This window comes from Salvelinus namaycush, chromosome 11 (genome assembly GCF_016432855.1).
Source record: "Salvelinus namaycush isolate Seneca chromosome 11, SaNama_1.0, whole genome shotgun sequence".
Lineage (NCBI taxonomy): Eukaryota > Metazoa > Chordata > Actinopteri > Salmoniformes > Salmonidae > Salvelinus > Salvelinus namaycush.
In genome coordinates, this window is record NC_052317.1 from 26,097,359 (window position 1) to 26,122,866 (window position 25,508).

The 25,508-nt window shown below is 45.2% G+C and overlaps 1 protein-coding gene across 1 annotated transcript; it reads left to right on the forward strand.

Annotated features, from left to right (window-relative positions):
- Positions 1–999: 999 nt before the first annotated feature.
- dspa (desmoplakin a) lies at positions 1,000–25,145 on the forward strand. Its single transcript, XM_039004023.1, has 24 exons — positions 1,000–1,067; positions 2,426–2,510; positions 3,095–3,216; positions 3,424–3,565; positions 5,204–5,329; positions 5,431–5,490; positions 5,612–5,779; positions 6,081–6,185; positions 6,371–6,466; positions 6,686–6,811; positions 7,160–7,312; positions 7,510–7,664; positions 7,863–7,989; positions 8,298–8,484; positions 8,757–9,007; positions 9,313–9,494; positions 9,715–9,853; positions 10,102–10,295; positions 10,780–10,942; positions 11,088–11,171; positions 11,346–11,453; positions 11,860–11,958; positions 12,149–13,975; positions 21,241–25,145. Exons 3-24 carry the CDS (start codon positions 3,131–3,133, stop codon positions 24,460–24,462), a joined length of 7,800 nt encoding a protein of 2,599 aa, XP_038859951.1. The 5' UTR covers positions 1,000–1,067; positions 2,426–2,510; positions 3,095–3,130; the 3' UTR covers positions 24,463–25,145.
- Positions 25,146–25,508: the final 363 nt, after the last annotated feature.

A 25,508-nucleotide genomic window follows, 5' to 3' on the forward strand; every position in this document is an offset into this window, starting at 1 on the left:
CACACCTAGGTGTTCAAGTCTCCCATACTGGAGCAGAGCTTAACCTCTGACTCAGACTGGGTGTGCACCTCCTCCATTTCTCTTTTCTCCTTTCCCTTTATTAGCCTGTTGCTCAGACACATGCATCTTCTGCACACTATGTCTAAATCGAATTGATTAAACGAATAAAACCATTACTTCCCATATTATCGTATTTTGCTTTCTATTGATAAACTAATAAAAACATTACTTCCCGTATTATCGTATTTTGCTTTCTAATGTTGCAAACATAGAATAATATTGTCCCAACAATTTCACAGTAGCCTTTAATCCCTTAATATCAATTTCAGCAATTCGTTTGAAAAAGGAGAGACCATAAGAATTAAAGAATTTGTCACGCTCTTCACAAGATTATTGAGTTCGGGAAGGTCGAGTGAGGACAATAACGCTCTTCGCAAGATTCTTGAGGTATGGAAGGTTTAGGACCGTTATTATCGTTACTCGACCTTCCCGACCTCAATAATCTTGTGAAAAGCGTGACAAATTATTTCATTCTTTGCACAGCTCTCCGTCCTATTCCCAGCAGGAAAAAGTTAACTCCACCCAGAAATATAGTCCACTGACGAAAAGTAACAAGGGCGTTATTTCGTTTGAGACACCGCTAGGTGTGGTCTCCGTCCAAAAACAACACTCTTCCGTGTTCTCAGTAGTACAATATCAGCGCAACAGGAGACGTCGTCGACTGTGCGCGCAGGGACGAGCTCCATTGACGTTTAGGACTACATTTCTTTCAATACCATTTACCTTTTTTTAACAGAATTGCAATCATAAACGGGACTGGAAATTAGTATGTACGGCTCTCAAAGTAGACTTCCGACCATGATTCGGAGGACTAATTCTCGACCAGACCTGACGAGCGGCAGTTTCACCATTCCCAGGAATGACGGCAGCCAGGTCTTCGTCGGTGGAAACAGCTATCAACAGGAATATGGAGATGGATACACCTATTCACAAACTTACTCCAAATCTTCCTTGGGAGGAGGTGGAGGTGGTGGAGGTGGAGGAGGCGGCTACGGAGGGGGAGCAAGGTATGTAATGTGTACCTTACATGCATAATTACAGTTAGCCTAAATAAAGCACAGGGCAATTCCATGGTAACAAAATGATGCCGACATTTGCAGATTTTTCACTTAAAAATGTATACCAAACAAAAACCATTTAATTCAAAGTTTAACTAACCATAACCAACCACCATGAAAAAGGACTACTTTTAACAATGTTCACTGAACATTTTACAAAAACACATTTACAGAAAGAACTGTGCCGACACAAAGTTTGGTAACAGAATACAACTGAGGGACACTTTACCCTAATTCTCTTACCAAACTTTGTATCTGCACAGTTCTTCGTGTAAATGTGTTTTTGTAAAATGTTCAGTGGAAATTGTTAAAAGTAATCCTTGTGCATAGAGTTGTATGGTTTGGTATACTTTGAACTCAGTCTCAGCATAATTCCGTTACTGTGGCAAAAATGTCATTGGACCAATGGGCCTACACGAGAGTTTTAGATTATAAGGTTTTATCTGTATTTTTGTCAAAATGTATAAATACCCCTAATTCATGATGTTAAATTCAAAAGTATACAAGATATAAAATTACTGACACCATTCAACCAATAGGGTTTGGAACTATAAAGCCAATGATCTCAGAATCATATTTTTGCAGATAGAACCTTATAGTGCCAGACTCTAGTGTACATATCAACCTGGATTGTTTTAGATAAGTGTTGAATAGACCATTCATTATACATATGTACAATGAAAATGAATGAAACTCTGTTTTGTCAAATACATAATAACAGTCTATTGTATCGGCATATATTTTCATTATATCATTTAGATCATTAAATACCCCAAAAATCCACCGTTTATTTAAAAGCTTTATTAATTATGATTACATTTAATTACACATTTAAATACATTGAAATCAATGGTCTTTGATTTGAGGAATCAAAAGTATGATATATCCATAGCATTATACCCTTATAAAGTGCTGTTTCACATTAAGTTTAGATGATAAAACTACAGTCACACAATAGTGGTCAATTCCCTTATTCTATAGGGTTTCAATAGCCTGGGTTACATTATCCAGAATACAATCACAGACATTACTCAACACATATTCTGGGTCAGAGCCAATATATTAAGATCCATTGGGCTGTGTTCAAGAGCTGAAACATGTTGGAAATGTTCAACACACCACACACACACCTTAACTCGATCCTCACCCAGCTATTGCTCAAGAAGTGATGTCATCGAATGATGTCAACTACCTTGTTAATATTGTTCATATTAGTATAATGCAGATTACGAAAGTTATTATAATGGCTGCTGTGTTTTGCAATATAACAAACTTTGATGGTGTGTTCCTTGTTTTGTCATGTTTAGTGTGCAGAGCATCCAAAAGAAAGCTTTCTTCCTGCAAGGCCAGTGTAAGGAGTACCTGCAGAGAGTACAGCAGATTCTCCAGGCAGTAAGTACTCTCATAGGTCAAAGCATAGTTATGGATGAAATCACACTTAAGCATGCATGACTGCACTTACCCAGACACTGACACAAGACCATGTTTGGTTGTGGAAGAGCAGAATTTTAATCGTTTTAGCTTCAGCATAATGACGTATCTTTCACTTACAAATATGAAGCCATATTTTTTACATTGATGTCTGGGATGTTTATCTGTGTTGATGCAGCATTGGTAGCAGTCGTGGTCTTCAGCTGTACTGATAACATCTCACTCATCTAGAATTACTCAATAGAAAATAGCTCTTTTTGCTTTTTTTGTCCATGAATGGGACATTATTACAGGTCTGCTGTCTTCATTTGATCCCTCAGCCCCTACAAAAATGTCAATTCATTATAATTCACATAATTATTCACATTTCCTGTTGCTGCAGGATTATTTTCCTGCTGTGAGAAACTGGTCAAATAAGGTAGCAGATCTGTAGCAGCTTACTGGGCAGTCCTTTGGATAGTGTGGGTATGTTGACAGTACTGGGTTGTGTATGTGTGTGTGTGTATGTGTATTGTTGTACTGACCATATGATTGTCCTCCCCCAGCGTGGTCCAGCGGTGGAGGTGGACAAGCTGATCACTATGTCCTCTGAGACTATAGACCAACTGAATGAATGTGCCATAGAGCTGCAGCAAATGAGACAACCCAACGACAACATCATCAGGAGGCAAGGACAGCTGTCTGTGTGTTAGAGAGGGACCGAAGGAGTGCATCTGTGTATGTTCGTGTGAAAGAAAGAGAGAGTGTGTGTTTGTGTGTATTTGATAAATGCATTTCTATGTTCGTTTGCGTTTACATTTGTGCTTAAAAACAGATGGGACAAATCTCCTCTTATCTTTCATGCCTGACACTTCCTGTCTCTCCTTCCCTACAGCGTACAGCAGCTCCAGAGCATGCAGAGTGGGATCATCTCCTCCATCAGTGGGACAAACCAGAGACAGACCAGAGGAAGCATTGGCTGGGAGGAGAGAGGGAGGACCTACGCTGATGCCATGTCCTGGATTGGCCAACAGAAGGTATTATAAAACCTGCATAATTTATTTAGCGATTTCCCCCTCAAGGTTGATTGTATAGGGTGTAATATATTCCATCCTCATCTCCAAGCTCTAAACCGGTATAGAGCAGTAGGACATTGTGTGTGTGTGTGTGTGTGTGTGTGTGTGTGTGTGTGTGTGTGTGTGTGTGTGTGTGTGTGTGTGTGTGTGTGTGTGTGTGTGTGTGAAGGGAGGTTGAAGCATGACACCCATCTCATCGCAGAATCTGACCTGCTGAAACACAAAACCACCACAATGCCAAAACATGGACACTCAGAGAGAGAGACGAGAGCGAGGAAGACAGGAACAGAGACTTAGCAAGAGAGACAGGAACATGGGCAAAGAAGGAGAGGAGTGTAAAATCTGACACTCACCACTGACTCATTCCAATATGGGACATGACTGATCACTTACATGCATACGAGAACACACCCTGCACGCCTTGCTTCCAACTAATTCACTCACTCACACACACCACTCCCTGCCTCTCCCTCTCTCCCTATCCCTTCATCTCTCTCACCCCTTCCCTATCATTATCTCACCTAAGCTCTTCCTTTGTTCCTCTTCGCTCAGATTTGTTCACCTCCCTCTGTGTCTTTCTGGCTTTGTCACTGAATGTTGTGTACAGAACTTTCTCTCCTTCTCTATCACGTTGAGTCAATAAAGGTATTGGCAAGAGTGAAACTTTTCCTGACTCTCTCTCTCTGTCTCTCTCTCCCCATCCCCCATCTCTCCCTCACTCCTTCCCTCTCCCTCCCTGCCTCTCTAGTGACCCTACTGTATATCAGTTGTTACATAGCCTCTCTCCCCACACATATCTCCCTCCACCCTATCTCCCTCAGGCTGTCCACTATTTAAAAAGTCATGTCTGAGGTCAAAGTCTATTAACTCCAACAGTCTCGCTCACCAAACGCACATTGTGTCTTTACAGCTTACAGCCATAGATGTATAAACGAAGGGTGGGGAAAGAAAACAAAAGAAAGGATAGACGAAAAAAGGGTGTGTGCAGCTCAGTAGAAACTGGCTGGGGTGGGGGTGGCTGGGGTGGAGGTGGCTGGGGTGGGGGTGGTTGGCTGGGGTAGGGGTGGGTGGGTGGCTGGGGTGGAGGTGGTTGGCCACCCACCCACCCCCAGCCAGTTTCTACTGAGCAGAACTCAACCCTTTTTCTTATCAAAGCTGAGTGGATTGGAGTGAACTCTACAGGGGGAATAGTTGGAATAGTTTCCTGCTGATGACAGACACACTGATCAGTTAACGGTTATTTACTGCCATCTAGAGAATAGACTTAGGAAGGACACATTTGTTCAGCCTTCCACACAAACAGATAATTGGTTTCGCTAGCACTTTATCACTGTCCGACAGCTGGTATGAACTGGTGTTTACCAGAAAATACTCAATAGAATTGCTAACTACATGACACCAAATTATACTTATTTTAATGAATCCTGAAGCAGAGAGGTTGTTATTCAGTAATACTAATGTAATTAAGCTATTATTGTGGATAATATTGAGTAAACACGGGCAAAACTTCATACATGTTGGTGCCATGATTTTACTTTGACTCAGTGTTGTTGAGAAAATAGAGTAAGCTGTATTGCCTCTATATCTGTCTGTCTGCAGCGTCTGATCGAGACGTCTCCGTGGGGTGAGGACGCGGCCACCATCGAGCAGCAGATCCTCAGCCAGAACAAGTTCCACAGCTCTATACAGAGGAGCCATGAGGTGGATCACGCCAGGGATGAACTGGTGCGTACTATAGAGTTGACTATAACTATAAGTGCTCCTTGGTCAGGTAATATAGCCGTGAAAAACCTCTGTTCCTACTAATCGTCTGTGTCTTAACTCAGGCCCAAAAGGATGACAAGGGTGGCCTCCATTCCCTGCAGCAAGAATGGGACAGTCTGCAGGTAGGAGTCCATATTAACAACAAACTATTCAACAAAATAAAGTTATTTGATCATTCCTTTCTTCATAGTTGTATTCACTAGCCTCATTGTGCTCATCTTTGTTCATCTTCTCCTCTGTCAGAAAATGTCATTTGCTCGTACGGGCCAGCTGCGAGAGCTGCAGAACATCATCGACGAGATCTCCAGGGCCATCATGTGGGTCAACGAGAGAGAGGAGGAGGAGCTGGTGTTCAACTGGGGAGACAATAACATTGACGTCTACATCCCCAAGAAACAGGAGAGCTACTCCGTAAGGCCTTACAATACTGACATCATATGTATCTATTCAGTGCACTTACTACTGTGGTCTCGTGTTATCGCACTTCCAAAGTCTTGTTTTCACTCTGCTATTTACGAATGAACATGAAGTAGCAGAATATCAAGGTCTGGTAACCATGAGGAGATAAGCCTCCTAGGTTGTGACCCAAATGGCACCCTATACCCTATTTAGTGTACTCCTTTTAGTGCACTGTATAAAGAATAGCGGCCATCTGGGACTGTAGTAGTCCTTTTGTAGGTTTACTCACAGACAGTCTATCTTTCTCTCCCAGAAACTGATGAGTGCCCTGGAGGAGAAAGAGAAGGAGCTGAACAAACTGAAGCAGAAAGTGGATGGTCTCCTGAAGAACAATCACCCAGCTTCAGACAAGATAGAGGTGAGAGTCACTGTACCCTTAGCTAGATTTTCAGAATTCCAGTAACTTTTGGAACATTTTGGGAAAGTTACTGGATTTGTATAATTGTATGCTTAGCTCCCCTTTAAGCAGTGAAGTGGTAACATGAGTTTGTTCTACAATATTCATGAAGTTGCTGCTAACTAAGAGTGTTGTTTGTTCCCCAGGCCTATATGGATACTCTGCAAACCCAGTGGAGCTGGCTGCTCCAGATCACCAAGTGTATTCATGTCCACCTGAAGGAGAACGCTGCCTACAGCCAGGTGAATACACACGTAGACATACTTGCATTAACACATAAACACTAAAGTGTGCATAGACACACACACACACACACACACACACACACACACACACACACACACACACACACACACACACACACACACACACACACACACACACACACACACACACACACACACACACACACACACAGTATCTGTATCCCATGTTCTATTAACCTTCCCTCTCCACTGCAGTTCTTCAAGGAGGCCAATGAGACCTACAGCAAGCTGCAAAAGGACCATGAGATCATCCGTAAGAAGTTTACCTGTGATAAAGGAACACCTCTGGAGAACCTCACTGAGCTCCTGAAGAACCTCGAGGTACCTAACACTGAATGACACCTGAGAATGTTTCCATATAGGATCTCTCCCACAACTATCATATTTTCAACAAATATTTGATATGAGTAGCAAGCATTTTTGCAGATATCCCTCTTTGACCTCCTTGCTACTCATTATTGAGGATAACTCGTTCCCTCACCTGTTTGCATGGCATGATTTAGAAATGGAAATGTGAACAAGATAATGCAAATGTCATAGGGTATATAACAACTATATAGGATGGTTAAAGTTATTTTAATAGTGGTACCATATTCTTCAGGGATAAGTATAGGACACGTCCTGTTTCTGTGACCCTTATATGACCTGTGTGTTTGTGTCCCCATACAGAGAGAGAAGGAGAGGGTCATGGAGAATAAGAGGCAGGTGAAGCACCTGGTGAATAAGTCCAAGAGCATCGTGAGGCTGAGACCACGTAACCCTGAAGAGAAGAGCAGCACAGCTGTTATAGTACAGGCCCTGTGTGACTTCAAACAGGACCAGGTCAGCACCCCCACACACACCAGATACACACACATACGTACACACACATTTTAAAGTGTTAACCCATGAACTGACGTCGTTTATACAAATTCTTACAATACTACCACCCCTAACACACACATACAATATTTGCATAGAGAAGATCCGCAACAGTAGTGAGTTTACACTGTTTTGCATGTGTTCTGTGTGTCCTACAGAAAGGGATCTTAAAGGGGGACGAGGGCATCCTGAAGGACAACTCCCAGCGCAGTAAGTGGCACGTGACGGGTCCTGGAGGTCTGGACATGCTGATCCCATCTGTGTGCCTCCTCATCCCCCCACCCAACCCCCTAAGCATCGGCCTGGCCAACAAGTAAGATCCCCTCGACAACCACACTGCTTGGCTCTATGACATTATTGCCATTTAAATGGACTAAATAACAGTGCCATAAAAATGACATTACACTACATACTAATAATTTCATAAATGCTGGTGTCAGAATATATCAACTGACTTTACCCTGTTATGACACAAACAGATTAGTAACTGATCCTATGTTGTGTATTGCAGGAATGAACAGTACTATGAGGCTATCATGGGCATCTGGAATCAACTCTACATCAACATCAAGAGCCTCATCTCCTGGCAGTACTGTGTCAAAGACATCAACCATATCAACTCCCTCACCCTCACCATGGTAAGGCCTTAAACAAGACTATGACTTACACTGCAGACAATCTGTCACACCAATCAATAGTGCTACTCTCACAATATGAACAAGGAACACAGGTTTTAGGTGGCAATACAACACAGCCATTTGGAAATATTTAACGTTGTGTTTGTGTATTAGACATCTCAAGTGTTGGTCTTATTTAGACATGATTTAACTCTAACATCGCAATCTTTTTCATCCACAACAAGAGGGAAGTAGATGTTTAATGAGCCCTCTTAGCCCACAGTAGTTGTAAATCTCACTCGTCCTTCCTCTCCATCACTCTCTCCTAGCTGTCCCAGATGCGTCCTGAGGAGTACCGTAGCATCATTAAGAGTCTGGAGACTCACTACCAGGAGTTCCTCCGCAACAGCCACGGCTCCGAGATGTTTGAAGAGGATGAGAAGAAGAAGATGGAGGGCCAGTATTCTGGAGCCCAGAGCCACTACGACACACTGGTCATAGGGCTGCCTACATACAGTGAGTCCAAGGGTGCCTAGTATACCCAGTTCTTAGATGGCTTAACACATTCCCTGTCTACACTACAAACTGCATCAGTTCAACTGAATTAGTCAGGAAGGTTAATGGAATGAATTGAATAATAACCAGTCGATACTGTGACCCAATTGCTACAGATGTTTGCCAAGAAATCAATTAGATTATGTTGGATGTCAGTTATAATATGAATATTTATTGCTACTCAATTCGATGCCAGTCCACTAAATTCAAATTGGTTCCATTTCATTTCACAGATCAATCCAACGTGGTGGTGGTCCAGCCTGAGCCGCCCATCAAAGCTAACACTACCAAGATCACCAATACCTCGCTGACTGATACCAGCATCTCCACCCAGGGCTCTAACATGAGCCTGACCCTGCTCAGTGACTTCCAAGCCCTCAGACGCAGGCTGGAGCTGGCTGAATCAGGCCTCAGCCACCACCTCCATGTTTCCCTGGGGGAGAACAGTGTGCAGGAGTGCTCACAGCACCTCCTGAAGCTGGAGGTATGCAACTGCATCTACACCAGAGATACAATAGATGAAATGGGCCTGTGAAAAACATACACCTTTGCATTTCTTCGTCCAGTCTTTGATGTAATATATGAGATAGCATGACTGGATAGGTGAAAGCAATGTAAGGGAACCTGTGTGGTCAATCCTATCCAATTGTGTTTTTGAATACTGGATTAATTTAAAGTGTTCAAAGATAGCCAATAGATGGCCACAGTGTCTTTCTCATTGAATAATGTCAATCATCTTAACTGCAAACTATTCTACATGATGGACTAACACTTGTTCCTGAATCTCAGGGCATTCACAATGACCTGGATGGTGTGCGTGATGAGTACCTGAGGCTGAGGGAGAGGGTGGTGAAGCAGCTGGAGGGGACGGCAGCAGACTCGGAGCAGGCCAAGTTCCTCAGGAAAGAGCTGGATCTCCTCAACCAGAAACTGGGAGATCTGCAGGGGCTGTCCTCTGCCTACCTCCAGAGGTACGGCTCTCATAGGAGCTCCTACCTTATAGTCTTCTTCCTATGTTAAGAAGTATTTGAGAAAACAAACTGTTTAGCAAATGTTTATTGAGGGTATGTTTCACCTGTGTGAAATGGTTGTAGTTTGTTGTGGTGTTGTTTGTCGTTTCACTGTTGAAAGGTCTTGTTTATTGATGTGGTTTTGTAACGTGGTCTCTGTGTGTATGTGTTCCCTGGGTAGACTGTCATATCTGCAGAACTTGCTACAGAGCCTCATCCAGGCTGAGGATGTCATCAAGGTCCACGAGGCCCGTCTGACTGAGAAGGAGACCACGTCCCTGGATCTCAACGAGTTGGAGCGCTACAGGGCTACACTCAAGGTCAGACACACCATCAATCACCACTGCTGTCAATTCATATCTGTCAGTTAGTTCATCTATCTGTCAATCAATTCTGATTGCGAGCTGTGTAATATTGCCAAATAATATATGTATATACTGCTTTTGCAATTCAATATTCTAATTGTTCATTAGTGTTGTAGAACTGTGAGAGGGAGTATGTTTCAGCAAGATTCGTATCAGTGTCCAATAGTGTGTCTTGAGCATTGCCTGTTGTCTTTCCACTACAGCAAATGAAGTCTGACCTGGAACATAAGAGAGACCTTCTGAAGGCCATGGAGAGTGACCTGGCCAATGCAGTCCACGTGAACAGTCAGATCTCAGCTTCCTTACACAAGTGTGATGTGGACCTGTCCAAGTACGCTGAGCTGGTGACCCAGATGTCTGACCGCTGGAGACGCATCCAGACCCAGATCGACAGCAGGTGAGGACCCTTAGATCTCTAAACATCCACTTCTCACAAACTCGTCAATACCCATACCATGATACATATTCAGTTCTGATGTCGCCTCTATGCCCATGTAGTGGATCCTTCTAGCTAGTATTCAGCAACTCTATTGACCATGGGACTAACTGTTCCTCTTTCTCTTCTCCCTCCTTTTCTCTATTAAATCAAATCAAGCTTTATTTATACAGCACATTTCAGACATGGAATGCAATCCAATGTGCTTCACAGGAAAAAACAAAAAACGCTGAAAATAAAAACTTTTATATTTACTACACAACAGACTTAAGAGGATAAAAACAAAATAATAACAATAAAAACTGAACGACTAAAAAGCACCGTAAGGAAAATAAAATCTTAAAAGGTGTGTTTTTTAAAAATATGTCAATAGTTTCGGCTCTCCTCAGGTTTTCTGTCAGGCTATTCCAGAAGCTGGGTGCATAATTACATCCTATCTCATCAGAGTGTGGGACCTGGAGAAGCAGGAGAAACAGCTGAGACATTTCCAGCAGAGCAGCGGAGTGGTTGACCAGTGGATAGACAACGCTAGACAGCGCCAGGACACCCTGCAGACAGCCAAGTTTAGCAACATCCAGGCTGTCATGGAGCACCTCAACCAACAGAAGGTAGGCCACTGCACAGCCATCCCCAAAATGTATATTGTTATTGTTGTTGTGCAATTATGTACAGTACAGACACTGACTGGTTGTTTCAGGTATGATTGATAGATCCTAATGCACGCATGACAAGCCCAGTATGTTTGATGGACAGGTGCTGCACAGTGAGATCAAAGGGAAGAAGGAGAAGGTGGAAGATGTACAGAAGGATGCGGACACCTGCGTTGCCTCCATCAAGGTGAATGCCGTTCTTTCTCAACCTGTCATTCTCTCGACGCCTTCAATGTGGTTGTCACTGAAAGTATCTTACCCGTTTGAATACCACATCAGCACCTAAAACCCTTCCATACTGTAGCATGTACAATACAAATGCTAAGTGCCTGTGTTCACATGTGGTGCTACTTCATTCCAGGACTATGAGCTGCAGCTGGCCTCCTACAGTGCAGGACTGGAGACCCTGTTGAACATCCCTATCAAGAGAACCATGCTCCAGTCCCCTGCCACTGTGGTCAGACAGGAGGTAATGGAGCAGCCTGTCCAACAGGGGGCAGTAGACAGTGTTAAAAATAGATCAGGGCTGTATTCATAAAGCGTCTCAGAGTAGGATCAGTTTAGCTTTTTAGAGCATAATAAATATGGTTATGGACAGGGGGGCAGATCCTAGATGTTTTATCAATACAGGGACTGGTCTTTACCCTGCTAATGTGGGTAAATGGGATCATGACGCCTGGGGTAGCATAAGGCCAGTCATTACCATTATGTTAATCCATATGTGGTAATCCTTGTTTTTTGGATTGATTTTCTATTTGGCTCTATTAAAAAATTATCCTAAATGTTGGCAAATAAGGTTTCCAATTAACTCTGTTCTAGTGGCTGTTTTTTATGGCTGCTTGTTTATTTATAAACTCTATAATTATCTCCACTAGGGTGCTGACCTCCAGTCTCGCTACATTGAGCTCCTGACCCGCTCCAGTGACTATTACAAGTTCCTGGGAGAGATGCTCAAGAACATGGAGGAACTGAAGGTAAGGGTGTGAAGGCACAATCATAAAAATAATGGGTTTGCGATATGTAGCATATGTGTTCCCTCCTAATAATACTGTAGATTATCAATTTCTAGTGATATGACTTTCCCTGGTTAGGGTAATCTGATCCTAGATCTGTTTTTATGGTCAACTACCATCTCATTGCGACACTCCTATTTTCCCTCCTCAGATTAGGAACACCAAGATTGAGATGCTGGAGGAGGAGCTTCGTCGTCTAAAGGAGAACATTGGGGACCACAGCCAGAAGAACCGTTCCTTAGAGGACGCCCTGTCTCGGTACAAGCTGGAGCTCTCACAGTCTAAAGAACAACTCATCTCCATGGAGGAGGTGAAGAGGACCACAGCTGTGCAGGTCAGCGTGGCCAGGGAGAGCCTGGACAACACCAGCAGCCAGTTGACTGAGCTCAACGACAAGTTGACCCGTCTCACCTACCAGCTGGACGAGGAGAAGAGGAAGAAGAGGCTGGCCGAGGAGCGCTATACAAGCCAGCAGGAAGAGTACGAGGCGGCCGTGCGCCGGCGCCAGAAGGAGCTGGACGAGCTCAACTGGTCCAAGATCGACTTGGAGAAGGCAGTGAAGGACAAGGAGCGCGAGCTGGACAGGCTGAGGATGCAGCTGGAAGAGGAGGCCACGAGGAGGCGTGGGGCGGAGCAGGAAATCTCTAAGGTAAGAACCCAGTGCAACCAGGAGATGAGTAACCTTAAGCAAACCTATGAGTCGGAGATCCACGTCACCAAGACCACCATCCTCAAGGCTTCTCAGCAGAAACAGGAGGACACGGCTGAGCTCAAACTGCAGTGTGAGGGACTAGAATCGGATAAAAGGGATCTTGAAGAGGAGTTGAGGAGGTTGAGACTGTCTGTGACTCAGACTGAGGCGATGAGGAGGAAGGCAGAAGATGAGGTCCATCAGCAGAGGTCTACAGGGACGGAGGAGTCGAGGAGGAGGAGAGAGCTGGAGATACAGCTCCAGACTGTGGTCACCCAGAGAGGAGAGGAGGAGCTGAGTCAGAAGGAGGCGCTGGCCGAGGCCACCAGTAGCAGCCAGGAGAAGAGCAGGCAGATCAGACTTCTGACACACAACCTGGAGGAGGAGGGCAAGAAGAGAAGTGCCCTGGAGATTGAGCTCACCAAGCTCAGGCAGTCCTACACTGAGCTGCAGACCAGTAATGCCACCTCTCGGGAGGTCATCAACAAGCTCAAGATCTCAGAGCAGGAGATCCACCTGGTCCGAGTGGAGCTGGAAAAGCAGACCAACGAGAGGACCAAGGCTGAGACAACTGCCACCAGGCTGCAGAGCCGCATCAGGGACCTGCAGGCTATGGTGGATGGTCTGGAAGCGGAGATGGAGAAGCAGAAGAGAACCACCCAGGATGAGTTCACCCGCAGGAAGAGAATTGAGTCTGAGCTGGAGAAGATGACCCAGAGCTGCAGAGAACACACCACCTCCCTCAACACCTTCAGGGCCAAGCAGGAAGAGGTGTCCACATCAGGGAGGAAGTACGAACAGGAGCTCAGGGCTCTCCAGGAGGCTCTGGACAAGAGCCTGCGGGAGCACAAAGCCACCACGGAGCACCTGGGGCAGGCATCTGCAGAGTTAAAGGCTCTCCAACAGCAGCTCTTCCAAGAGCAGGGGAAGGTCCGTGAAGTCAATCTCCGCAACGAGAGCCTCTACAAAACCATAGAGGAGAAGAGTCGGCTGCTCAATGATGCCACCACAGAGATCGAGAAACTTCAGAGCCTTACTCAGAATCTGACCAAGGAGAGGCTGAGGCTTGAGGAGGAACTGAGAGGAGTGAAGCAGGAGAAAGAGCAACTAAAACTTAACAGAAATAGTGTGGATGGAGAGAGCCAAGCCCAGATCTCATCCCTGCATGTCCAGCTCCAGAGCAGCAGCAAGATGACACTGGAACTCCAAGCCCTCATCAAGGACCTGACCAAGGAGAGGGAAAAGCTAAAGTCGGATTTGGACAAAGTCCAAAAGCAATCCATAGAGGTATTTTGATTGATCTGAGGGGCAAATTCCAAATAATTCAAACAAATCTGCATGAATGAATGAGTGGCACTGGGAGGATTAAGTTCAAATAATTTACAGTGGGGTCCAACGTTATTGGATCCCTTAATAATGATGCCATTTTTTGTGAAAAAAATCATACAAATACTGAGCTGTAGTGTATGGTCAAAAAAATATATATACTACCGTTCAAAAGTTTGGGGTCACGTAGAAATGTCCTTGTTTTCAATGAAAACATACATGAAATTAGTTGCAAAATGAATAGGAAATATAGTCAAGATGTTGACAAGGTAATACATAATGATTTTTAATTGAAATAATAATTGTGTTCTTCAAACTTTGCTTTCGTCAAATAATTTGCAGCAATTACAGCCTTGCAGACTTTTGGCATTTTAGTTGTCAATTTATTGAGGTAATCTGAAGAGATTTCACCCCATGCTTCCTGAAGCACCTCCTATCAGGAATCAAGGTAAGACCCAGATGCAAACACGTCGAATTGACGATGGTTTAATATTCCAACAGGGGCAGGCAATAGACAGGTCAAGGCAGGCAGGGGTCAGTAAACCAGAGGTGGGGCAACGGTATCGGACGGCATTCAGGGTCAGGGTAGGCAGAGGTCAACAATCCAGAGGTGGGGCAAAGGTACAGGTCGGCAGTCAGGGTCAGGCAGGCGGGCTCAGAGTCAGGATAGGCAAGGGTCAAAACCAGGAGGGCGAGAAAAAGGAGACTGGGAAAAGCAGGAGCTGGCAACGGACAAACAGTGAACACAGGTATAAATACACAGGGGATAATGGGGTAGATGGGTGACACCTGGAGGGGGTGGAGACAATCACAAGAACAGGTGAAACAGGTCAGGGTGTGACAGTACACCCCCTTCTAGGGGCAACACCTGGCATCCTACCTGGGTGCATACCTGGTTGACCAGGGTGTCGGCGTTGAAAATCCACAATGAGGCCTGGGTCCAGGATGTCCCTGGTGGGGGACCAGCACCTCTCCTCCGGGCCATAACCCTCCCAGTCAACCAGGTACTGGAACTCCCTGCCCCGGGGTCAAACCTTCAGGGCTGTGAGACATAGGTTTGACTCTGGACACATGAAAGGTGGGATGTATACGAAGGGTACGGGGAAACAGAAGACGAACAGCAGAGGGGCTAATAATTTTGGAAATGGGAAATGGGCCGATAAACCGGGGGGAGAGTTTGTGGGATTCCACCCGGAGGGGCAGATCCCGGGTGGATAGCCATACCTTCTGCCTGAGACGATACCGGCGACCCGGGGTCCGATGGCGATCCGCCTGTCATCGATACCTGAAGGTGGTCTTGAGGACGGCCGATGTGGTAGAGCAGGGAAGGGTGTTGCGGGCGTACTCGACCCACACCAGCTGCTGGCTCCAGGAGGTGGAGTTTAGCGGAGACCAGGCAGCGCAGAGTAGTCTCAAGATCCTGGTTGGCTCGCTCCTACTGGCCATTGGACAGGCTGGCCCACGACCCAATGAGGGCACAGAACACCTTCCAGAACCGGGACGAGAACTGAGGCCTCTGGTCGGAGACCGTTTCCACGGGCAGTCCATGGATCCGGTAGAGGTGCTGCACCATGAGCTGGGCCATCTCCTTGGCCAAAGGTAGTTTGGGGAGAGGAATGAAGTAAGCGGCCTTGGAAAACTGGTCAACCACAGTCAGGATTGCAGTGTTGACCTCAGACAGGGGGAGACCTGTGACGAAATCCAGGGATATGTGGGACCAGTGTCAGTGAGGGACAGGCAGTGGCTTCAGAAGAGGAGTCTTATTCTGAGCACAGACCGTGCAGGCGGAGACAAACGAGCCGACATCTGGAACCATTGTAGGCCACCAAAAGCATTGTGGCACGAAGGCCAGGGTCTGACGGGAGCCCGGGTGGCAGGCAAGCATGGCGTAATGGGCCCACTCCAGGACCGCAGTGTCGACAGCATCAGGCACAAACATCCGATTATCAGGGCCTCCAGGGTTCGGCTCGGACCGCTGCGCCTCCCGGACCTGTTTCCCTATACCCCAGTTGAGTGCCATCACCAGGCACGAGGTGGGAAGGATGGTCTCGGCCTCCGGAGTGGTACCCGTGGGGCTATAGCGGCGTGACAGTGCATCCGACTTGACATTCTTGGATCCAGGCTGGTACGAGAAGGAGAAGTTGAACCATGTGAACAGCAGGGCCCATCTGGCTTGCCTGGAGTTGAGGTGCTTGGCGGTGGGTGCGGAGATACTCCAGGTTCTTATGGTCGGTCCACACGATGAATGGGTGTTCCACCCCCTCCAGCCAGTGCCTCCATTCCTCCAACGCCATCTTCACCGCGAGAAGCTCACAATTCCCCACATTGTAGTTATTTTCCGTGGCGTTGAGGCGTGGGAGAAGAAGGCGCAGGGATGTAGCTTGAGGTCAATAATCCAGAGCTGGGGCAAAGGTACAGGTCGGCAGGCAGGCTCAGGGTCAGGGGCAGGCAGAGTGGTCGGGGCAGGCAGAGTGGTCAGGCAGGCGGGCTCAGAGTCAGGACAGGCAAGGGTCAAAACTAGGAGGGCGAGAAAAAGGAGAGACTGGGAAAAGCAGGAGCTGGGAACAAAAACACAGGTTGACTTGACAAACAAGACAATCTGGCAACAGAGAACATAGGTATAAATACACAGGGGATAATGGGGAAGATGGGCGACACCTGGAGTGGGGTGGAGACAATCACAAGGACAGGTGAAACAGATCAGGGTGTGACACCTCCCACAAGTTGGATTGTCTTGATGGGCACTTCTTACGTACCATACAGTCAAGCTGCTCCCACAACAGCTCAATAGGGTTGAGATCCGGTGACTGTCCTTTCCACTCCATTATAGACAGAATAACAGCTGACTGCTTTTTCCCTATATAGTTCTTGCATAGTTTGGAGCTGTGCTTTGGGTCATTGTCCTGCTGTAGGAGGAAATTGGCTCCAATTAAGTGCCGTCCACAGTGTATGGCATGGCGTTGCAAAAGGGAGTGATAGCCTTCCTTCCTCAAGATACCTTTTACCCTGTACACATCTCCCACTTTACCACCACCAAAGCACCCCCAGACCATCACATTGCCTCCACCATGCTTGACAGATGGCGTCAAGCACTCCTCCAGCATCTTTTCATTTTTTTCAGCGTCTCACTAATGTTCTTCTTTGTGATCCGAACTCCTCAAACATAGATTTGTCTGTCCATAGCACTTTTTTTCCAATCTTCCTCTGCCCAGTGTCTGTGTTCTTTTGCCCATCTTAATCTTTTCTTTTTATTGGCCAGTCTGAGATATGGCTTTTTCTTTGCAACTCTGACTAGAAGGCCAGCATCCCGGAGTCGCCTCTTCACTGTTGACGTTGAGACTGGTGTTTTGCGGGTACTATTTAATGAAGCTGCCAGTTGAGGACTTATGAGGCATCTGTTTCTCAAACTAGATACTCTAATATACTTGTCCTCTTGCTCAGTTGTGCACCAGGGCCTCACACTCCCACTCCCACTTTGGCCAGGGCGCAGTTGTAAATGAGAACTTGTTCTCAACTCAACCTTGTTAAATAAAGGTGAAATAAAATAAATTAAACTCCTCTTTCTATTCTGGTTAGACCCAGTTTGTGCTGTTCTGTGAAGGGAGTAGTTCACAGCGTTGTACGAAATCTTCAGTTTCTTGGCAATTTCTCGCCTTCTTTTCTCAGAACAAGAATAGACTGACAAGTTTCAGAAGAAAGGTCTTTGTTTCTGGCCATTTTGAGCCTGTAATCGAAACCACAAATGCTAATTGAGCTAATACTGATGCTCCAGATACTGAACTAGTCTAAAGAAGGCCAGTTTTATTGCTTCTTTAATCAGCACGACAGTTTTCAGCTGTGCTAACATAATTACAAAAGGGTTTTCTAATGATCAATTAGCCTTTTAAAATTATAAACTTGGATTGGCTAACACAATGTGCTATTGGAACACAGGAGTGATGGTTGCTGATAATGGGCCTCTGTACACCTATGTAGATATTCCATGAAAAATATGCAATTTCCAGCTACAATAGTCATTTACAACATTAACAATATCTACAATGTATTTCTGATCAATTTTATGTTATTTTAATGGACAAAAATGTGCTTTTCTTTAAAAAACAAGGACATTTTTAAGTGACCCCAAACTTTTGAACGGTAGTGTATATATTTTATACTAATACAATTGCTCATAGAAATATATTTTGTTTAACCTTTAACGAGTCACCAACCCGGATCCGGGATCACCCCCCACTCCCCCCCCACTGAGTAGCATAGCTAGCATAGCGTCACAAGTAAATTGTAGCATCTAAATATCATTAAATCACAAGTCCAAGACACCAGATGAAAGATACAGATCTTGTGAATAAAGCCACCATTTCAGATTTTTAAAATGTTTTACAGGGAAGACACAATATGTAAATCTATTAGCTAACCACGTTAGCATAAGACACAATTTTTTTACTCCAACAGTTTTTTCCTGCGTCAGTAGCTATCACTAATTCGACTAAATAAAAATATATATAGCCACTAACCAAGAAACAACTTCATCAGATGACAGTCTGATAACATATTTATTGTATAGCATATGTTTTGTTAGAAAAATGTGCATATTTCAGGTATAAATCATAGTTTACCATTGCAGCCACCATCACAAATCTCACCAAAGCGACTAGAATAACTACAGAGAGCAACGTGTATTACCTAATTACTCATCATAAAACATTTCTTAAAAATACACAGCGTACAGCAATTGAAAGACACAGATCTTGTGAATCCAGACAATATTTCAGATTTTCTAAGTGTTTTACAGCGAAAACACAATATAGCGTTATATTAGCTTAGCACATGTGCAAACATCACCCCAGCATTGATTCAAGGCAAAAAGAGCGATAACGTATAAACCACCAAAATATATTAATTTTTTCACTAACCTTCTCAGAATTCTTCAGATGACAGTCCTGTAACATCATATTACACAATGCATATAGAGTTTGTTCGAAAATGTGCATATTTAGCGGCACAAATCGTGCTTATACAATGACAATAGTGTCCAAATACTCAAGCAATCTGTCCCGCGCCATCTTGGAAAGGCGCCTATTCTTATCGAAAACTATTCATAAACTTGACAAAAAAAATACAGGTTGGACAGCAATTGAAAGACAAATTAGTTCTTAATGCAATCGCTGAATTACATTTTTAAAATTAACGTTACTGCGCAATACCGGGTGCGATAAAGCAAGGCTACACTGCAAGTAATGGCGTCTTATGCATTTGACTTTTTTCAACAGAACAATGAATTATCAGCATAAATAGTTCTTACTTTTTGATGACCTCCCATCAGAATCTTGGGATAGGTGTCCTTTGTCCAAAAGAATCGTTGCTAGGTTGTAGAATGTCGTCTTCCACGTTGCAATTAGCAGTAAACATTAGCCATGTGGGCCAGAGATACCCAACTTCCTACAGCGCCAAGAAAATAAATACCCAAAAATTGCAATATACTGACATAAACTGATATAATTTGGTTCAAAATAACAAGATTATGATGTCTTTAAAGCCTATATCGAATAAAAACAGAGCCGGATATAACTAGAAGCTAAAACGGGAGCTTCTAAAACGACATGCCAAGGTCCTCAGTGCGTCAGCGCGAAGAAGCAAAAGGAGGGACACATCGATTCCAATCAATTTATAGACTTTCTGATCTGCGTAGAGACTCCATTTCAAGGCCCTCTATTCGCTGACACCCAGGGGAAGGCGTATGCAGTGCATCTCAACCAATAGAAGACAGGCAAAGTTATACACAGGTCTGAGAACAGGTTGGAAAAATCTGCATTCTCAACTCCACATAGGGAAATTGCTCTAAGTCCAGTTCTGTTTCACGCACAGACATAATTCAAACGGTTTTAGAAACTAGAGAGTGTTTTCTATCCAATAGTAATAATAATATGCATATTGTACGAGCAAGAATTGAGTACGAGGCCGTTTGAAATGGGCACCTTTTATCTGGCTACTCAATACTCCCTCTGCAGCCCAAACAGGTTAAACCATGTATGAGGCATTTACAAACACTATGCTCACAATGTATTAATCATTATTCCCACATTTGTAAATGTTAGTTAGCTAGAAATTCACACATTTATATACACACCTGCTCTTTCCATGACATAGATTGACCAGGTGAATCCAGGTGAAAGCTATGATCCCTAATTAGTGTCACTTGTTAAATCCACTTAAATCAGTGTAGATCAAGGGGAGGAGACAGGTTACTGAAGGATATTTAAGCCTTGAGACAATTGAGACATGGATTGTATATGTGTGCCATTCAGTGCCTTTGAACGGGGTATGGTAGTAGGTGACAGGCGTGTCGGTTTGTGTGTGTCAAGAACTGCAACGCTGCTGGGTTTTTCACTCTCAGGGCAAAAGGGGGTGCAACTCAATATTAGGAATGTGTTGTACACTCAGTATATTTCCTTAGATATCCTGTGTTGTGTGCTTATTCTTTTATCAGTGACTGCTGGATTGACTACCAATGGCATGCCCATCTTTCTTTTTTAGAAATTACACTGGTCACTCAAAACATTTATAAAGTATTTACAAAGCAGAAATAGTGCTCACTTTAAATTAGGTGCTGCAAAAATACTTTACCAATGATTTGTAAATGGTTTAAAAATGTGGAAGTAATGATTAATAAATGGTGAACACACACTTTATATAAATGCATTGGTTTATTACAGATTCTTAAAATAAAGTGTTACCATGTTTGGTAATTTCTCAAAATTTTGATTGAGAAAATGGGTTTTCTTTTGTTCACTTAAATAGCAATTGTATTGTATTGTTAATATTACTCAACTATTCATTATGAATAAGTCCTAAATCAACTGGCTAAATTATATAATAATTTCATCAATAATTGAATAGTTTTCTCAGAGGACCAATGTTCACCACCTGACTACTTCCATGGTTTACACTGGACTCACTCAACGATATCTACAGTATATCACATCAATACGTGCTCTGGTTGCTGGAAATATGCATTATCTGGGTCCTTGCTTAAATGTTTTATTTCCCTCAATATTTTTACCAGAAGTGGAGAGGGCAAACCGCATGACCACAGTGTTACCTACTTTTCAAAATTACTTATATGAAAGGAATGTGTAACAAATTATTTGTACAGTCTTTATCCATACAGGTATTTTTAACATGGGAGTGTGTTGACCAATATGTCTTGTTCTCTGTTTCCCATCCAGACCTCCATGATTGTGCAGAAGTCTCAGACCCACTACACTGAAATCCTGTCTGATAGGGACGCCCTTCTGATCAAGTTGAAGCAGCTGGAACAGGACAAGACCCACCAGGGTCACTATAAAGAGGAACTGAATCGCATCAAGGTCTCCTTGGAGACTGAGCTGCGCAACAAACAGCGTCTCCAGGAAGAACGAGACAAGATGCAAAAGGACTTCACCTACTGGAAGAGCCAGTACGAACTGAAGGAGAGCCAGATGAGGCAGAGCGACTCGGACAAGGACAAGATGGAGAGGGAGAGACTCTCCCTGAAGAGCGAGTTGGAGCGTATGATAGTGGAGCTGAGGACCGTGGAGGAGAGGTATAAGGGCAGGCTGCAGAGCTCAGAGAGGGAGGTGTCAGACCTGGCCCTGAAGAGAGACGCCCTGGAGAGGGAGTTGAGGAGGCAACAGCAGAGACCTGACTCCATGAGCATCCAGACCCAGACAGACGAGAAGGTGGTCACCGTGGACCCGTCTAAACTGGTGTTCGATGGGGTTCGCCGTAAGGTCACCGCCCACCAGTTGTGTGACTGTGGCATTATCAGCAAGGCCACCCTGGAGCAGCTGCTGAAGGGAAAGAGGACCGTGGAGGATGTGGCCGTCGACATCCAGCTTAGCCTCAAGGGAACAGGCGTCATTGCAGGCATGATCAGAGGACCCCAGGGCAGGATGTCCATCACTGAAGCCAAGACCAAGAACCTTCTGAGCCAAGAGAGTGCCCTAATGCTACTGGAGGCCCAAGCTGCCACCGGCCACATCATGGACCCCAAGTTTAACGAGAAGATGTCTGTTGATGCTGCCTCCTCCAGAGGAGTGGTGGACACAGACGATAGAGACGCCCTCATGACAGCTGAAGCAGCCAGTGCAGGCTTCAAAGATCCATACACCGGCAAGCTGCTGTCCATTGGACAGGCTCTGAAGCTGAAACGTCTGGACAAGGAGACAGCCCTCCGGTTGCTACAGGCCCAGGAGTCTGTTGGAGGAATCCTGGACCCAGTTCTGAGTGTGTTCCTGCCCAAAGACCTTGCCCTTGACCGCAATCTGATTGATGAAGACCTCTACAGGGCTCTGAACAAGAAGCCAGCCTGCTATCTGGACCCAGTCACTGAGAAGAAGATCAGCTACAGTGACCTAATGTTGAAGTGTAGGATTGAGCCCGCCTCTGGCATGCTGCTCCTCTCAGCCCCGGAAAAGCCCATGACCGTGCAGGGCCTCAGGGGAGAGGTGTCCGTCACAGAGCTGATCAACTCCAACTTGCTGTCTGAGACAGATGTACAGAAGCTGAACCAGGGCAAGCTCAGCAGCAAGGACATCGAGGACAAGCTCAAGAACTACCTGCATGGTTCTAACTGCATCGCAGGGATCTATGATGAAGCCAACAACAGGACAATGACCATCTACCAGGCCATGAAGGATGGTCTGCTCAGACAAGGAACCACCCTGGAGCTTCTGGAAGCCCAGGCTGCCTCTGGCTTCATGATCGACCCTGTCAACAATGTCTGCCTGACTGTGGATGAGGCCTCGAAGAGAGGCCTTGTGGGCAAAGAGTTCAAGGACAAGCTGATGTCTGCAGAGAGGGCCGTCACTGGATACAAAGACCCACACACTGGCAAGACCATCTCCCTCTTCCAAGCCATCGAGAAGGATCTGATTGAGAAGGGCCATGGGATCAGACTGCTTGAGGCTCAGATAGCCAGCGGTGGCATCATCGACCCCAAGGAGAGCCACCGTATCGATGTAGACATTGCCTACAAGAGGGGCTACTTCGACGAGGAGATGAATGAGATCCTGACCTATGAAGGAGATGACACCAAGGGCTTCTTTGACCCCAACACCCAAGAGAACCTGACATACCTGCAGCTGAAGGAGAGGTGCATCACAGACCCCAAGACTGGCCTGGTTCTCCTACCCCTGAGAGACAAGACCAAGCCCCAGCAGACGGTTCAGCAGAGCAGCCAGAATACCATCCTCCGTAAGAGGAGGGTAGTGATCGTGGACCCTGACACTGGAATAGAGATGACCGTGAGGGAAGCCTACCATAAGGAGCTCATTGACTATGACACCTTCCTAAGTCTTTCAGAGCAAGAGTGTGAATGGGAGGAGATCACCATCACAGCTTCTGATGGTTCAGCCCGTCTGGTGGTGGTGGACAGGAAGACAGGCACCCAGTATGACATCCAGGACTCCCTGGACCGTGGCATCATTGACCAGACCTCTCTGGAGCAGTACCGATCAGGAACCCTGACTCTCCCTCAGTTCGCTGACCTCATCACCAGCAATAGCAACCTCAGCGAGTTGACAATGACCACCAGAAACATGGAGGACGTGGCCACCTGCAGCAGCCCCCCCCAGGCCCGTCCCTCTTCCCCCACCATCCGCAAGCGCTTCAATAACATCTCCATCATCTTCTCCCCGCCAGAGGAGTTTGACGAAGGGAGCCCTGTTGCGGCCATCTTTGACACTGAGACGATGGAAAAGATCACCATTCCGGAGGCTCTACGGAGAGGCTTAGTGGACGCCATTACAGCTCAGAGGTTGCTGGAGGCCCAGGCATGTACTGGAGGCATCATCAACCCCACCAATGGTCAGAGGCTCAACCTGCAAGATGCTGTGCACCAAAGCATCATTGACAATGACATGGCCACCAAGCTGAAGCCAGCCCAGAAGGCCTTCATGGGCTTCGAGGACATGAAGACCAAGAGGAAGATGTCTGCGGCCGAGGCCATGAAGGAGAAATGGCTGCCTTATGAGGCCGGACAGAGATTCCTGGAGTTCCAATACCTGACAGGAGGTCTGCTGGAGCCCGGTACGGGCCAGAAGACCTCTATCGAGGAGGCCATCCGACGAGGCTGGCTGGACGGTCGTGGAGCCCAGAAGCTACAGGACACGCGGAGCCACACCAAGAACCTGACCTGCCCCAAAACCAAGCTGAAGATCTCCTACAAGGAGGCCATGGACAGCTGCATGGTGGAGGAAGGCAAAGGCATGAAGATGCTCCAGGCCTCCTCCATATCCACCAAGGGCATTAGTAGCCCCTACAACGTGTCCAACCCAGGCTCCCGTTCGGGCTCCAGGACTGGCTCTCGTACAGGGTCTAGGAGTGGCTCTCGCAGGGGCAGTGTGGATTACTCCTCCAGTTACAGCTCCTTCACAACTTCTTCCTCCACCACCTTTAGCTCCAACTGACAGTTCTATTATTAAAACACACTTACAGAGAAAAGAGGGTGTGGAGTAGATTGGAGTAGACTGTGCCTATGTGATGTGGCACATTTGTTATGGTTATGGAAGATGGAAAGTGGGTTAGGTGGGGTTAGCATTTGTGATGTGGTATATTTTTCATTAATTGTGTTTAGTTGGTGTTTTGTGCTGTCAACGAAATCTGGTTGGTGGTATAAAGGCTGGGTATATTGAGAAATATGTTAGAATGTTTTGTTAGGATTCATTATGGATCTATGTCAATGTTTAGATTTGTTTAAACTTGGGTGAAAAGGAATTTAGTGTTGAAATATAACATTTTGCCCAAAAAAAGAAACTGCTTTTAAATTGTACTTAGCTTTGTTTTTATGTAGACACATGGTTGTTGTTTAATTTGAATGGGAGGGAATCAATTAGTGTTTCAAAGATCCTTCGCTCACAGATCTACAACAGGGGTAGGCAACTAGATTAAGCCACGGGACCATTTTTGTCGGAGCGAATGGCCTTGTCTTGGAAAATAATAAGAATCATTTGTACACTTCAAATTGACCACAACTAAGCCCCAAAATAGATTATATTTGAAAATAACATAGATACACAATCACTTTTTAAAAACATTCTTTGTGGGAATACTTGTGAAAATATTTCGTAAATTAAACACATTTTTTGCTGAATGGCTGGTGATTTTAGTCTTTTTGACCAAAAACTAACCCCCACTCTACTTGATAATGGCATATATTTTACAACACAATGTGCTGAATTGTAAAACAAGTAATAAACCATTATGAATGAAATAATGTTGTACAGTGATCCCTCGCCACTTCGCGGTTCACTTATCGCGGATTCGCTATTTCGCGGATTTTCATAATGCATTTTTTTTTTTTTTTTGGTGCATTGTGCTCTGCATTCTGATTCGCTAAAAACTCACTCCCGCTTCTTGTATCAAAACATGCTACGAATTGTGCTATCATTTTGTCGTCTCGTGCAGTTATGTGTACGTACATAAAACAGCTTGGCAAATTTACATTAAGTTGGCC